General features: G+C 37.7%; 1 protein-coding gene across 2 annotated transcripts; it reads left to right on the top strand.

Annotated features, from left to right (window-relative positions):
- Positions 1–962: 962 nt before the first annotated feature.
- On the top strand, positions 963–16,430 carry LOC103705641 (WD-40 repeat family protein / notchless protein). 2 transcript variants are annotated; one of them, XM_039125664.3, is made up of 15 exons: positions 963–1,239; positions 3,284–3,442; positions 3,627–3,708; positions 3,839–3,928; positions 5,138–5,263; positions 9,098–9,225; positions 10,867–11,066; positions 11,684–11,747; positions 12,191–12,301; positions 13,801–13,938; positions 14,560–14,702; positions 14,777–14,831; positions 15,270–15,326; positions 15,420–15,530; positions 16,066–16,430. In XM_039125664.3, the coding sequence occupies exons 2-14, from the start codon at positions 3,284–3,286 to the stop codon at positions 15,501–15,503; spliced, it is 1,437 nt and encodes a 478-aa protein (XP_038981592.1). In that variant the 5' UTR covers positions 963–1,239; the 3' UTR covers positions 15,504–15,530; positions 16,066–16,430. The 2 variants fall into 2 exon arrangements, with proteins under 2 accessions (XP_038981592.1, XP_088560071.1); XM_088703945.2 differs by having other exon boundaries at positions 1,015–1,239; positions 2,038–3,442.
- Positions 16,431–17,148: the final 718 nt, after the last annotated feature.

Raw genomic sequence — 17,148 nt, 5'->3', positions numbered from 1 at the left:
CCCGTATCTGACTCGACCTAACTTGATTATTTGGGCCATCCAATGGCGACCACCCGTATGACCAGAGGTGACCCGAACCCAACCCAGCCCAAGCCGCATGCAGGCCGGCTTGGCCGACGTCTAGGTCCGATTGCGCACTCGCGCCGTCCCTTTTGCATTTCTTCTCCTACTAATAGAGATGATCACGGGCCTTCTAGCCCGCCCAGCCCGGTCCGAAATTTTTCGAGCTTGGACATTAAAAAAGGACCCATTGGTCGGGCCTAGGCAGGAAAAGCGGCCCGACCAAAAAATCGGGCCAAGCCTGGATACATTAAAAAATAGCCCGGCTCGGCCCGGCCCGGCCCGGCCCGGCTATAAAACACTGATATAATATATTAAAAAAATTTGAGAAACCCTAAATTCCTAACCCAAATAATACCTTCCGGCTAGCCATTTTGGGTGAGATCCTGGGTTGTTACAAGTTGAGTTACCTATTTATTAAGCACAACACCTTCAAGTTTCAAATCCTAACATGTTCAATAAATAAGTCAGATTCAGATTTGGAATTTTTGATACAACCACGTGTAACCTATCCGTATATGATCAAACCCGTATCTGACTCGACCTAACTTGATTATTTGGCCATCCAATGGTGACCACCCGTATGACCAGAGGTGACCCGAACCCAACCCAGCCCAAGCCGCATGCAGGCCGGCTTGGCTGACGTCTAGGTCCGATTGCGCACTCGCGCCGTCCCTTTTGCATTTCTTCTCCTACTAATAGAGATGATCACGGGCCTTCTAGCCCGCCCAGCCCGGTCCGAAATTTTTCGGGCTTGGACATTAAAAAAGGACCCATTGGTCGGGCCTAGGCAGGAAAAGCGGCCCGACCAAAAAATCGGGCCGAGCCTGGATACATTAAAAAATGGCCCGGCTCGGCCCGGCCCGGCTATAAAACACTGATATAATATATTAAAAAAATTTGAGAAACCCTAAATTCCTAAACCACCCCCCCTTCCCTCGCAGACAGCCCGATAGCCGCCGCCCGCAACACCCCCTCCCCCCCCCCCGCCCCCCCCCCCCCCCCCCCCCCCCGCGGCGTTCCCTCGCTCAGAGCCTGATAGCCGCTCCCATTTCCGATTTTCCGCCGGTTTCCCTGTAGCCGTGCCGTCGCCTCTTCAACGACCGACCGGCGGCTCTTCGCGTCCTTCTCCCCCGGACGGCAACCTCCGCGGCTCCGGTCACCGACTCACAGTCACCGGTAAGATTTTTCTCCTCCTCCTCCTCCTCTTCGAGCTCGATCCCGGATGGATTTTGCCCAAGCTCGGAAGTAAAGCCCCATATAGCTTCGAGCCCGGATGGAAGAGAGAGAGAGAGAGAGAGGTGGTGGGGAGAGAGAGAGCTCGGAACTCGGAAGTAAAGTCCGGACTCCGGAGCTTCGAGCCAGGATGGAAGAGAGAGAGAGAGAGAGAGAGAGAGAGAGAGAGAGAGAGAGAGAGAGGTGGGGGGGGGGGGAGAGGGAGGTGGCTACGAGTCTTCCCCCTTGATGGAAGGGAGCTTGGAGAAGGATTTGGTTGGCTTGATACACACGTCTGAACTTGGGAAGTTGGGGACAGTAGTTTTGTTTTGGGTGGAGACTGGAGACTGGAGACTGGAGAGAAAGAGGGTGGAGGGATTTGGTTGGCTTGATACACACGTCTGAGGAGGGATTGGAGATGGACTTCCGGAGTGATCTTTCATCCCTTCTCTTTTTTGGTTTTGGTCTTGGTTTTCCTTCCCTCACATTGCTCCTGTTCCAGCTGGGCCATCAGGAAGAAAGATCGGGGGATTGGAGGTGGACTTCTTGGAGGGTGGAGATTCTTTTAATTTTCTCCTCTCGGCTTCTTCTCCCCTGAGATGGGCTCCCGAATCCTGATCCTTTTTTTTTTTTGGGTTGGATGGGGCTTTATTTTTATTATGATAAATACTACTATCCCAAGTAATGAAGGGATGGTTTGTTGATAGGATAATTTTTATGAACTGAAATTTTTGTATAATTAGTTGTATAATTTTTTGATAGGCTTATGTCAATGGCAAGCGAAAGTTCACCTATTCCTGTGACGGATAATGAGTACGAGGATGGAAGAATCTAGTGAGGATGAAGATGACGAGGAAGAGATGGAATTATACAACTAATTATACAACTAATTATGATTACATTTACTTTTGAATGTACAAAGATGCATGTTTGTTATAATGTTAATGGAACAATGTAATTTGTATTTTATCTAAATATGTAGTTGTTTAAGTTTGTAGTTTTTATTGTTGGGTTGTAATTTTCAGCTGGACAACAGTGTTTCATACATTTTAGTTTCTTTCTATTAGCTTGAAGCTGCAATTTTTTTTTTTAATGTTTGTAGATATTTCCAAATTCCAAAGTTTGAAACTTCCACCAATACTATCTATTTAAAATAGGCTAGTTATATTCTTAACATTAACCAATTAACCATTGGAGAAACAAAATAAAGATAGAAAAATATATCCAGTTTTAGAGAGCTCATTAAGCTGTTGGGCCATTTTGGCCCATTTTTAGATTCCAAAAAAAAAAAAAAAATCGGGCATGTCGGGTCGGGCCTGTTGGGTCGGGCCTGTTGGGTCGGGCCTGGGACCAGATTTATAAAGTTGGGTCGGGCCTGGACAAAAATTTAAGCCCGACAGTCGGGTCGGGCCGGGCCTGGGCATAGCCATCGAGCCTAATTTCTGCTGTAGAGCCCGGCCCGGTCCGGGTTTTGATCAGCTCTACCTACCAACCGCCCCGTGCCTCTTCATTTTTTATCTTCGTTGCTCTCTCATCAGAATCCGCCAAATTCCCGCCCCGCTCTCTCTCGTTGATACTTCGCACTATCTTTTGGACGAGGAAACTAAAATCATAACAGGTTTTTTAATCTACTTTCCCCAATCCCATCAGTAGTAATAGTCATCAGAGATAGTCTCCTCCGTCTATTTACAAAGCAAAGTTAGGGTTTTAACCATTAGGGTTTTTGGTTTCCGTCTCGGACCAAATGAATCCACCCAAACTGGAATGTTCTTTTAATCCAAAAAGTTAGCTTAGCTTGGATTAGAACGACTTTTTGTGATTTTTCTATTCTACTTTAGTTTGGCCTTTTATAATTACTTATGCTTCATCGTCTTAGTTCAATGAGTAAAACTCTGTTCTTTTCTATATGTTTGTTAGAAATCATTTTAGTTTTATATCGAGATTCAACTATTGGAATGGTGCTGTTTTAGAGGTTGCGATTAAATTATGTCAAATACTTGTTGGTCAGATGGCGGCAATGGATGAAGGGAGGGAGATGAATAGCAATAACACCGTGATGTGTCTGCTGACAAATCCTGAAGGAGAGCCACTTGGTGCTCCACTCTATCTCCCGCAAAATGCTGGTCCACCTCAGCTCCAGGAAATCGTCAACAAGCTTCTTAACAATGTAATCTTGACCATCATCTGCTTTTTTATCTTTTGCTTCTCTAGAATTCAGATTTTAAAGAAAATAATTTTTTTTACAAGAATGCATTTTTTTTGCTTCCCGCTAATTCAAACTTTCCATCCGTAATTGGTTAATTCCGGTCCTTAAAAAGATACTCAAATTTTTCTTCTTTTGTTTCTTTCAGGAGGAGAAGTTGCCTTATGCATTTTACATATCAGACCAGGAGCTTGTTGTTCAGCTAGGGACTTACTTGCAGAAGAACAAAGGTGTGCTGCTGTTTATATAGCATTTATATGGAGAGACTTGTTTTCATACTATTTTTTCGGATGAAAGCTTTGTACATTAATGTGATCATTTGCTACTTATTTGCTGATTTTGTATGTTTGAGTTCTGCAGTTTCGGTGGAGAAGGTTATACGCATAGTCTACCAACCACAAGCTATTTTTCGAATCCGTCCAGTCAACCGTTGCTCTGCAACAATTGCTGGTACCTCTGTTTGCCTGTTAATCTTTCAGTCTAAGCATTTTCTATCTTTAAGTTATAGTGATTGTGAATGAAATGTAAGTTTAAGACTCATAAATGTTTCTCTAAAAGTGATGTTATATGCATGGATATAAATCAGTACTTTTTGTCCTGACATTTTGAGCGAGAATACAGAAAGGCATTAAGTGTTTTAGATTTTTATAAGACAAATTATTATCTGTACTTGAATTTGCATATTTACTTTTTAGCCAGAAATTTCCTAGCTTTAAATGTTAGCAACTATAAAACCAATGCAATGCCAGTATAGAACATCTGCATTTTTTACCTGGCTTGTCGATGGAGAATATAAAAAATTGCTAGTTAGGTTGATCAGGGCTGCACATAAGGGTGTTAAACATGATATACATTTTTAACCCATTCACTATCAACTTAAGCTTTTGGAGTCTTGGAGTCAAGTGGTTGGTGCGCCCTAGATATAGAATTTGTATTTCTTAATGGATAGTTTCCTTTTAGACTCAATTTCAGGCATTTTGTCGGATAATTGTTTCATGTAGCTTCCTAACCTGTCTCTTGATTTGCCATGGTATTATTTATGACAGAAGTCAATAGGTTGATCATGTTTCCTCATTGTAAAGCAAAAATTTTTTAACTTCATTTTTTTTGGTGCAAAACTATTATATGTTCACCTGCTACATAAAAAATTCAAGGACTCAAGTCTTGGCGGGATGTCCCGCAGAACACCAGGATGGGGTACCATCCTAAGCGTCGGGACAAGACCGTCCCACCATTGTCCCAACATCCCGATTGGCACGGGTTGGAACATCCCCTATCCCAAGTGTCGGGATGGCGGTGCATTCCATTTTATGGGATAACCAAGACGGCCCCATCCCACGGGACTTAAAACCTTGCTTATAATGATTATGATTTGCTTAATATACTTCATTGGGCATAGATTCCCTCACAAAAAAAGGGATTATGATTTGCTGAATATTTCTGCAGCCTCCATGCAATTGCTTGCTTCCAAGTACTGATCTGAAATTGATTTCATTTTCACCAGAATGTGATTCCTTTTCTTCCAAACCTTTATCACATTGGTGTACTATTTGATTAGTTCTAAGTATTTGGATTCTATGTTTGCTTCACTTAAACCATTTTTTTAATACTGTGCTTTCAAAGCAGTAGCAACTTTGTTTTACTTTCCTGCATTTGCAGGTCATACAGAAGCTGTGCTATCTGTTGCCTTCAGTCCTGATGGACGTAATTTAGCCAGTGGTTCTGGTGACACCACTGTACGATTATGGGACCTCAATACACAGACTCCACTGTTCACATGCTCAGGTGATCATTTCTTTAATGATATTTTTCTTTGTGCTATGGTATGTTGCCTTACTAGTTTTTCCCCTGTGAGTGCTCTTATTTTTTTCTTGAAGCTGTGGCATATTTAATTGTTTTAATTTATGCATGTTGTATAGAATGTACTATAATTTTTGGGTAACTTTTTTCTTTTCCTGTTTGTTATTGTTCAATTAAATGCTAAACTCTTCTCATTGTTCTTTGTCAATGCAAATGCTGACCAGGAGGCTTGCCTTCTATAATTCTTAGTAACTCATGTAGCTTTATCTGTAGCTTGTAATATCTGTTGTCCTCAGACCTGTTTCATAACACAATCCAAACCTTGGCTTCTACTTTTGCAATGGACTAGTGATGCCCCTTAAACTCTGCAGTTTTTTCCTTACAGTATTTATCATGTTCAGATAAGGTATGACAGCTTAAATTTGGGCCTTCACCAATCAATCATGGCAATACCTTAGTGTGGGCCGAGCTCAGTTAGAAACCAAGGAACTACAAGGACTCAATCTCAAACCAGAACCTTAGTCTGGACTAGTTCTGCAAGTTCTTCTTGCTATTCTTAGTCTTTTTATCTCCCTTCTTTAATCTACAAATAGTAGCCTGTCCTATCCCAATCTAAAACTGGTAGCTGATAGGATTCCAGAAATTCAAAGGCTTTTTCTTAAGTGATTCTTGAATATAGAGATCAACTTTCTAACAAATCCATGAATCCGCAATTATAGTAGACGGAAGCCTTAAAGCAATCCCGAGGTATGAATATCAACTAATCCAAACGAACTCCAGCCTCCCCTCCCCTCCCCACAGAAAAAAAAGGAAAAAGGAAAAAACAAAAGGAAAAAATCCTCTTAGTCCTTCCAGAAAGCAGATTTTTTCCACCGCCTCCAATGGGGAAATTTGGTCGTGCATCTTTTCTTCTGCCTCTATTGGCCACCACCTGCTAGCTTTTTCCATTGAGAGAGAGAATATATATCAGCAGTGGGAGATCCAGGGATGAGTGATGGATTTAGTAGCTTGCAAGGCCTGGAACTTCTGCTTTGAGGTTGAGGGGCCCCACCAAGTGAGAATGACAGGTGGATTCCTTGTTGGCCACACGACTAAGAGAGAGAGGAGTAATGGGTGCTTCTTGCTCCTCTCAGCAGCTTGTGATCATGGTTATTGGTTAAAGGCGAGGAAGAAGGGAGATCCAGGATGTGTTCTTTCTAGGGCTGGGACTCGAGAAGGCATTGGATCCTAAGTTAACTTTCTCTTTCATTTCTTTTTAATTTTTATGTTTTGTTTCCTAATCCTTTATGTTGTGACTTGAACAGGTTAACACTGATTTGACCTAGGCCACTCAAATGGCTGAACTGCTTGGGACAATAGGATGAATGTTTTTCCAAAATTTTATCTTCTTGTTTGGTGAGTCACCTAGTCGACCTGTTTAGGTTTTAAAACATTAAAATATACTTATAGAAATGATGAAACAACCTTAACGTGATTCTAAATCCCAAAATATTGAGTAAACATAGCATCCATGGTCACTTTAGTCAGTGGCCAAACTAGCCTAAACCATGAAGCAGGACTGAAACTTATTAGTTTCAACCAAAACCAATGAAAAATACCAAAATTGATCAAAATCGTGTTGGGGGTGGCCAGGGTGGCGGATTAGGTTTGGCTAGGTTCTTCCTGGTACTAATGCAGCCTGATAGGCCTGTTTGGATTTTACAACATTGAAGTGCACCTGAAGAAGTTAAAAAAATGACATAAAAATGATACTAAATACCAAAATATTAAGTAAACATAACATCCAGGTTAGGATTATCCAGTGGTTAAGTTGGTCTAAGACACTGATGGTAGACTGAATCACTGAAACTGGTGAATTTTGGCCAAGACCAACTGAAAATGCTGAAATTGATTGCAACTTAGTTTCTGGGGTTAGTTTCAGCTTAGTTCCAGCTCAAACTGTTCAGTTTTGGCCCTAAAGGGATCAATTTCGGTTGAAACTTAATACCTTTTATGTATATGCATTTTTACATTCAGAAAATCTATAATTTTGAATACTAACTTTCAATTTCCTTCTTCCTTTCTTGTTAGTTTTTGTTTAAATTTATCTGTGCATCTGCTCATTTTCTTATGAATTGTATGGAGGGTATCATTTTATTTTTGTAGTAAATTACCAAGGCTTTGTATACTGTTGTCCTAGCAAATTCTTCATGAACATTTTTTAGGTTTAAGTGTCCTGTCAGTTCCCTTATAAATGAAGCTAACAGCACCTTGTCAATGTTTACCCGGCTTCTCTTTGTTTAGGTCATAGAATAGATTTTTCGTCCAAACATCAAAGTGCACACATAGCTAGAGCCAGCATGTACATTAGGTTCTGGTTTTCATGTTGGTATGTCAACCTGAGCACCTGGATTTTGTATACCACTCATTTTCAATGCAAGAAAAACTATTTTGATATCAATATTGCTTAATCACACTTAGGGGGTGTTTGGTATGGGGTGATCGTCCCAGGATCAAGGATGATGTGGGTGGAGGTGATGAGATCACCGCGTTTGGTTGCACCACGGTGATCCTACGTGGCGGTGATCCTAAATCACCTCCACTCCTCAAATCACTGCCCAACTCGGTGATGGGATACCCGTCCTTGAGGTCGGAAATTCAAGATCACCCCAGGGCAGTGATCCTAGGTTGAAAATTAAAGACAAAAATACCCTGCAATTTAGCAGAAAAATTGATATATCAATATACCATCAATATATATTATATATAATATTGTGTTGATATTATATATTATATTAATGATATATATATTATATTATAATATATTACTAATCATATTATTATCCTATTATTATTGAAGGATAATTTTAAATTATAGTAGAAATATATTATTATATTTTATATTTATATAATAAAAATATTTAATATATTACTCCTATTTACCTTATTTTTCTAATCAAAATAATTATTAGTATTAAAAAATCTATTATAAGTATAAATAAAAAAATTAATTCTATAATGAAAAATAACATATTTTTATAAGATTAATAATTTATAGAAGTAATAAATATATTTTTATAGAATATATTAATAATTAATATATTGATAAACATATTAATATTTTATTATAATATATTTTATATGATTAATAAATATATGATAAGGGTTACTAAAAGTAGAATATGTGACAAAATTATGAAGCTATTATAGGAATTAGCATATTGACTTACATTTTTGATTCATGAGAATTAAAAATACATAAAAAAATCCATCTAAGATATATCAGGGGTATTTGTGGTATTATATGGTCGGTGATCTTGGATCCCTCTACCATACCGAACAAGTTACTCATAGATATCCGCAGATTTTTAATCACTGGACTATGGCCTGCCAAACACATTGATCTTGGATCACTGGGGATCAAATTACCCCAGCATTTGGATCACCAGGGATCTTAGATCACCGTGGTGATCCTCTTGGGGTTACCAAACGCCCCCTTAGTGTTTCTTCTTCAACTGCTATTCAAATCATAGCCATTCATTGAAGAAATATATTATTTTTCATTATTGAACACCAATTAACTAATTATATGTTTTAATTCTCTTAGGTTGTTATCATAGAAGCTTTTATAATTCATTCAAAGGATACACATTTACACTCACCGCTGGCAATTGCCGTAAAGAAATTTCTTCTCGCGGATATTAAGGTCCTTTATTCATTTAAGTTTTACTAAAGTGTATTCATAGGAAACCTAAAGTAACGTAGATACATGTTGTTTTGATCTTCAGTTGTTACTGAATTCCAAATTGTCCTAACACTATCTTATTTTATTTTCCTTAGGCCATAAAAATTGGGTGCTCTCTATTGCATGGTCGCCAGATGGTAAGCATCTTGTGAGTGGTAGCAAGGCTGGAGAACTTTTAACATGGGACCCGCAAACTGGGAAGCAGTCTGGTGGTCCACTTATTGTAAGTCTGTATGGTCATTCTTAACTTGTCGACTGTCTGCATACTTCTAATTGTTTGTCTCGATATTGAGAGGTACTCATAGGTTTAATCTCCATTAGACCGAAGATTTATCGATGCAATCTTTGTTCTGTACAGAAGTATGAAGGTATAATCTCATGGCATATCTGAATGCAAAAGGGGGTGGCCCACGTTACTTGTAAAGTGTTGTGGTTTTAAGACTCTGGATTTAGTAACCTCTAAAGTAATTTATGAATATCGGACTGCAATATTCATTGCTGATAGGTAAATGCTTAACGAGAGAGCGGAACATATGAAAGAAGGGTTTTATTTTTATCAGAAATGCAGGTAGACTAAGTAGATTGCAACTTCTTGTGTAAAGTTCGGCCATCATAGTTCTCTAAGCTTAGCATGCAAGATGTTAGAGTAACATGCTCTTAGCTTAGCATGTGAGGCTTTTTTGCACCAAATTTAAGGGGATCGTAGGCATTATTGCTCTATGATTACATTAATTTCTTTATATTGCTCCATAAAATCTTTTAACATGTAATTGGACTGATAATTATTTGTTGTCTCATGTTTGGTCTGTTACTCATTAAATTGTATCTAAAGGGTCAGCCAGTTATAGGAGCATTTTAGCCATTTGACCAGTCATGTAGTGGTTTTCCTAGTTATTTAGTTAGAAAAAAGGAAGCATTGAACTGATACATTGACTGTAATCCCCCTTTCTCATTTCTACTTACTCTTAGTCATATCTTTACATTCTACTCATTCCTTGTCTCTTATATTTGTTTTCATTTTATTTTCTGTCATCGTTGGAGGGATTTTATGTTTTCTTTGGTTCAAGATTTGCAAGCAAATTGGTTTTAATTTTTTATTTGAAAAAGGGACCAGAGGTTTGGATCTTACTACTTCTGCTTGAGATCTCAAACCATATAATGCTAGGATGGTAGGGTAAAATGGTACACTACCAATTCACCATATAGATCTTCAATCGGAATGATTCTAAATCAAAGTATTTTTCTGTTCGTTGCAGAAGAGTTACTATCACATTCATTATCCCTTCATTCCACTGATTAGAACTCCTATGCAGTTGAAAAAGTTCCTCCCTGTGTTTGTATAATAAATTTCTGTTCTGAAATTTTTTCATACAATTTCTTAGAAACTGTTGGTCCAACTTTCACTTAGTATTTGTTTATTTTTATATATTACTTGAAATCAGTTTGAAAGAGGGTGAGCGTTGGCAAAAAGGTAAGATTTTTTCATGGTGACATAGGTGTGATGGGTTCAAAACATGGAAACAATGTTTTTGTATGTGGGGGTAAAGCTGCATACATCTAATCCGCCCTAGACTTGGCAGTGGCGGGAGCCTTGTGCACTGAGCCTCCTTTTTTTATTATTACTTGAAATCAGTTTGAGTTTTGTCTATTTTTTGAACTCATCCCAAGTGATGATTTCCCCTGTTAAGTCTGATCAAGTGGAATCAGTTTCTCTTTCCGCCTTGCTTGTTTTCTGATGCCAACATTTTTGTGGATATAGGTCAGGATTATTGGCATTTTTAGCATGCTTTTCTTCTTTACTTATTGATGACATATTTTTTAAACAATGTTTCTGATACCTATCTGTTTCTTTATCACATTTTAGGGCCACAAGAAGTGGATTACTGGTATATCTTGGGAGCCTGTACACCTGCAAGCTCCTTGTCGCCGTTTTGTGAGTTCCAGTAAGGATGGGGATGCACGTATTTGGGATATTTCTTTGAGGAAATGTCTTATTTGCCTTACTGGTCATACTCTGGCAGTGACCTGTGTAAAATGGGGTGGTGATGGGATGATATACACAAGGTAATATCTTGATTAGCATAGACTCTCCAGAGATTGTAGATTATATTTCTATGGTTTCGAAAAGCCTGTAAAGATTTCAAGATTGCCAATTTGGCAATTTCACACTACAAATTCATAGCTTATAGTGCTTTAGCTATTTAGTTTATAATTTTATTTTTTTCTTTGCAATGCTTTATTTTACTTTTCTTTGTAATGCATTCCATCTGATTCATAGTTCTTTCACCATTAGAGAAGTTGCAGGAAAAATTAATATTAAATCATTTGATAGATTCTACAGAGAATGTCTTTCCGACATTCCCATGTTAAATAATTGTTTTCAAAACACCTAAATAAAGTTGTTGGATTTTTCATATCTTGTCTCCATGGACATGGCAAGAGTAGAAGGGTTAAATTATGCTCTAGTATATATAAATGCTCTATAGATCCTTTTATATGTACCTTTCAGTTTTCAGTTTTAGTTGGTTTTACACAGATATTGGTCCCACTCCCCCAATCTTTATCTTTGTTTCTTGAATAAATTAGACCAGTTTTTTAGATTAACTTATAGAGGAAACTTTATATGAGCTTGGTTGGTCTACAAAGTAGAGTTTCTGAAATATCCAGTGTAACTTGTGCAGCTCTCAGGATTGCACAATCAAAGTTTGGGAAACTTCTCAGGGAAAGTTGATACGTGAATTGAAGGTAATGTCTTCATACTTGTGCTCATAATGGATAAATACTAGTTGCCGATTCATTTCATTTGCAGCAATGAATTGCCATGGGCATTGCCATCTTGCTGGATTTCAAATATTTTTCAATTTAGTATTCCAATTGTTTAATGACATTATTCGGCATTATTCTGCTTGCTATTCAAACCTTGTTGATAACATGAGCATTTTTAGAGAATTTATAAATAAAAATAGATGAAATCTTTCCATGTCACTTTGCTGTTTAATACTTATAATGCTAAACTAAGTACTTGGCTAGTGGCTCCTGGTTTTGCATTTGTTATCTGACATAGGTATTTCTGTGCTTTGTCTGATTACCCAGTGTCAAACATCACTGGTGTAGTTTAAATTATAAATGTATACTGCCTCATTTATGAATTTAGCATTACGTTCTTACCTATTGAATGGTGGATTCAGGGGCATGGACATTGGGTAAATTCCCTTGCCTTGAGCACCGAATATACTCTCCGGGCTGGGGCATTTGATCATACAGGAAAAACATATTATTCACCTGAGGAAATGAAGGAGGTACTCTGTCTTAATTCTGATATTTTTCTAACACATTGTTAATTTATTTTGAAATTTGTAATTGAAGAATGTTGAACACCACACTCTTGTATAGTCGAATTCATCATTCATTTTAAATTAACATTTGCTAAATCTATGTTTCTTAAAGCAGCAAATGGAATGCCCTGTAGGGCCTGTACTTGTAGTATGATCAAGGCAGTCATAGGCAACAGATCAATAAGATAGATCATTAAAACATTCCTGCAAAAAAAGATGCTTGTAGTTGCTGATTTCAAAAGGGAATACAAATTAACAAATGCAGAAGGGGAGTGAAGCTTAAACAAAGTTTGAATAGATATTAGGGATGGAAGGAGCCCCAAAGTATCAGATCAAAGCAAAGGATATTAGGGAAGCAATTCTTCTTGTAGAAGTTTTGGACAATGAGGGGAGATGTGAATAGATCTAGTAAGGAAGTATTAATTACTTGGCATGTCGATCTTGGTCAACATTTTCCCTCTTTCTTGGCGGTCCACGGCCTTTCTTGTGATATCCTCTAGTCACATTATTTTTACTTTGGACAGATGATAATTCTCCTTCTCTATCTTGTGACTTAATTTATCCTTGGCTGTAAAGAATGGGGAAAAGAAACTATAAGCTTACTTCACTTGGTTGTGTGAAGAATATAGAAAGGAAAAATATACTGGGAAAAGTTGAGGCATGATATTGTACCACATGCTGAACTTTGGCAAAAAAATAAATAAATTATTATCTCATGCATGCTGAAATTTCTTTTTTCAAATTTCAGGAGATAATAAACTCAATGGCAATGAGGAATTTGTTTGTCTAAAGTGTCACGGCTATATAAGGTCGTCAACATCATTTCTAGTACCATTGCTATCACTACAACTAAAAACACCATCATCACTAACACCACTGTCCTTGCTATTATCACTGCTATTGCCACCTTTTCCACCACCCATCACCATTATTGCCCCATTGATGCCACTGCACCATCACTCATTCACTACAATGACAATCATTACAATTAGCATCACTTGTCATTTCTTGATGTAACCGCTCAATAAGAGATTCTTAATTTTCTTTCTCTCTTCTTGTTCAAGCTCTATTAAAGATTCTCTTTCAGCCATATGCAATCAAATACAGCCTAATGTTGGGATCAAGATTTACATACTGGTTTTGATACCTATTCTGATATCCAACTGGTACACCCTGTACCATTTGTTTGTTGGCAGGTGTGCCTAGTACCTGTTCCCTAATTGTACAGTATGATACATGCTGTATCGGCTAGTGTAATCGTGTACAGAGAACCTTGGTGACATTAGTTGCTTGATTTTCTCTGTTGTTTAGGTGCACCATCGTTACATCATCCATTAGATATTGGTGGCTTCACCCACTTTCAAAAATTAGAATCATGTTTAGCATGCATCGATAAGCATTCATCATTATATTTTCCATCTGTTATTCAGTTGAGCATTTTTTTTTTTTTGCTGTTAATTTAGGCAGCTCTTGCAAGATACAACAAAATGAAAGGTAATGCTCCTGAGAGACTGGTTTCAGGTTCTGATGATTTCACAATGTTTCTTTGGGAACCTGCAATCAGTAAGCATCCAAAAGCTCGCCTGACTGGTCATCAACAGGTTTATATGATTCACTTTTTTTCATCCTTATTAATTATTCTAGCATTATTTCATTCTTTTATACTGAAAATAATAATAATAAAAAAAACAAAACTTACACAAAAAATCTCTATTGAAAGTTCTTGAATGCAGCTCTTTAATTCAAGAAGATTCTTTTTCAGTCCCTGTTCTTGCAATTACTTCACAAGATATTTTAGATATATGATTCGCTCTAAAAATTTTAACCTTCTTCAGATCTGTATTTAAAGTCAGATTTATATTTATAATGAAACAATATTTTTACCCAAATTGCCTTGAACTGTTGCAATATTTATGATTTCTATTTTACTCTTGGTGCTATTGGCCTGCTAAGAGTATTTATCAAGATTTGCCGTACTGGTAGGTACCATACCATACCGATACCGAATCGGTATGTGGTATCATATCGTACCGGCACTTAATATGTTGAACCTTACTTACCATATTGCATACTGACACTGTAATAAGATGGTACCGGTCGGTATGGGGTTCGATATCTAGGCAACAAACCTTTACTATTGCCAAGTGAATAATCTTGCTTTGTTCTTAGATTTATTTTCTTGTTAACATATCTGAAAATCAGATGATTTTTAAATTTTGCAGCTTGTAAACCACGTATACTTCTCTCCAGATGGGCAGTGGTTGGCTAGTGCATCCTTTGACAAATCTGTCAAGTTGTGGAATGGAATTACAGGGAAATTTGTCACATCCTTCCGAGGGCATGTTGGGCCTGTATACCAGATCAGGTTTTGCAAAATTTTTATGCCCCTTCCATACTCCTCTCCGATTTGCTAACATTTTTCCTACTTTCTTGGCATAGCTGGTCAGCTGACAGTAGGCTTCTGCTAAGTGGGAGCAAGGATTCCACGCTAAAGGTAGCTTTATGTATCTTAGCATGGAGCTTTGGCCCCTAATACAGTTGTCCAGATTATGATATATTCTTGAATTTTTATTATCTTTCCACAAAGAATCTGTGTGCTTATTTCATGTTATGGCAAAATATAAGACTAAGTTCAGACATACCTATAATTAGTTCTTCATATCATCTTTTGAACTCTCTTTAATTGCTGGCTTCTTCATGAATCATTTTCCTCCAAACTTAATAGCTTTTTCGAAGCTGAATATTTTGTACAACACTGTATTATGCTTTCACACTTAGAATGTTTCTTTTCTGTTTCAAGATCAATGGGCTTAACCGCTGTGTTGAAGGCATTTGTTACTCTACTGAAATGAATATGTAGTAGTAATATGGTCTAATATAATTTGTTCCACTTACGCTATAATTTTGTTTCGACTTGTGGTTTATTACCTAGGTATGGGATATCAGAACACACAAATTGAAGCAAGACCTTCCAGGCCATGCAGATGAGGTATTTCCTTTTACAAAAAGTCTGATTGATCTGATAAATGCTGAAGTTCCAAATTGATCCTTATCCTATTCTTTTCATCTGCATTTTGACAAGGTTTTTGCTGTGGATTGGAGTCCTGATGGTGAAAAGGTGGCATCTGGTGGAAAGGATAGGGTGCTCAAGCTGTGGATGAATTAGGCGTAAGGCAACTTGAAGCAAGTACAGGTACAGCATTTTTGATGGTAGATCAGATTAAGACATGCTATGCCGGAGTGAATGCATAGTATATCACTCCAGAGAGCCAATTTCTAACTTACATCATAAACAGTCATTTGCTGAGTACCTATACGCGATACAATCTATACCTGTTTTGGACTGAATTGTTTCATATGGACCATTAGAGCATTTTATGTCTGGTTCAGCCTGAGACATAATAACATGTAACGGGCTTTCTGACCCGAAATGTTTATAAGAATTGCTTTAATCAGTGTGCAGATGGTAGATATGCTATAACGTAATTGTTGGGGTTTATATTTTGTATTTGGAGGGCTCTCCAATATTTGATTATATATTTGGTTGCTGATATTCTTTTGATGATCAAAGTCATTTTTGTCATGGTTTTTGATCCATTTAAACTCGACTATTCTTTTCACTTGAGAGAACGAGCTTGTAAGGTACATCATGTGTTGCTAATATAAATTATTAAGGAAGAAATGGAATGGTAGGTTTGGATCGACTAAATGTAGAGTGTATTTTGCAGGACATACCAGATTGTTGCTTGTGTGCAGAATGCTCATCCCTTTGATCGAACTGGTTGCAAGTTCAAATGAGATGTCTTCACGTTCAAAGTGAGAGAAAGGCCCCGCAGCTTGGCGCCAATGAATAGTATGTGCTTCCGCCTTGTACTGGAAGAATTGGAAGTGCTACAGTGGAAGCTCAAGGAAGTCCAGCCATTACTGATGCCCATTATGGCCGCAACAGTGGAAGATTTTGGTGTTTTGTAATGCACGTTGTTCTTTATACTGCTCTATGGTGGATCCTTGAATAACTATTTGACTATTATTTAATGGTTTCTGGTAAGCATATAGGCTAATTGAAGTTGTTAGATTTTTTGGTTTCTTGAAATTGATTGTGGAGCTGGTCTTTGAGCAACCTTATCAGAATCTCTCATAGGGTTTAGTCTTTGCTGCGCGAGCTTTCCAGCACCAGAGTTCCAACTAGTCCCAAGATATCATGTACCGAGACCTGTTCATGTTCTTCGTATTAAAAATTCCAACTAGTCCCGGCATCTCGCATGGTGAGACTAGTTCACGTTCGGCATAGGCTTCTGGTACCAGATGTTCCAAGGCAATGATGAGAGGGAGGGGGAGAATCTTTTTTCTTTATGATGAAATGTGGGCTTATGCTAAATAAATAGATTACCATTCTTCTACTAGTCTACCGTCCGATCTGGATGGTAGCACTTATCAACCTTTAGGTGGTTTTCAAGTGATCTCTTTTTCTCATGTTCTTAGCCAAGGGTTGGTCATGTATACCTCTTTTTGTCAACTTTTTTTTGTTGTTGCCGGTTTTTTTGAGGTAAGCAAGTTAGTCTGAGATGTACGATGAATTTAAAATTATTCTATAATTAGCTCTTTTTTTTTAGAACAATATTTAATTTTGATCTTCTTTCTCCATCTAATTAGAGCAGAGCCAAATCCTTTGTGAGCCCTTCTTTTATCAAAGTAGGCTTATTCTAACTTTAAAAGTTTGTGTTTTCGTTCGTATCATTCTTTTTTTTAAGAACTCGTTTGGTTTGTAGAAGAAAAAAAATAATATGGTCAAAAAAAAAAATCTTATTTGG

This window comes from Phoenix dactylifera, chromosome 1, assembly GCF_051530095.1.
Source record: "Phoenix dactylifera cultivar Ajwa chromosome 1, Ajwa_hap1_PhDact_Kaust_v1.1, whole genome shotgun sequence".
Taxonomy (NCBI): Eukaryota; Viridiplantae; Streptophyta; class Magnoliopsida; order Arecales; family Arecaceae; genus Phoenix; species Phoenix dactylifera.
The sequence above is the reverse complement of the archived record's forward strand: the minus strand, read 5'-3'. Positions and strand labels throughout refer to the sequence as shown.

Excerpts from the sequence above, each read along its gene's own strand:
- LOC103705641 (XM_088703945.2), top strand. The coding sequence starts at position 3,182 with ATGTTTGTTAGAAATCATTTTAGTTTTATATCGAGATTCAACTATTGG. Across the intron at positions 3,443-3,626 it reads TCAACAAGCTTCTTAACAAT|GAGGAGAAGTTGCCTTATGC; the intron begins GTAATCTTGACC and ends TGTTTCTTTCAG. Across the intron at positions 12,302-13,800 it reads CACCTGAGGAAATGAAGGAG|GCAGCTCTTGCAAGATACAA; the intron begins GTACTCTGTCTT and ends CTGTTAATTTAG.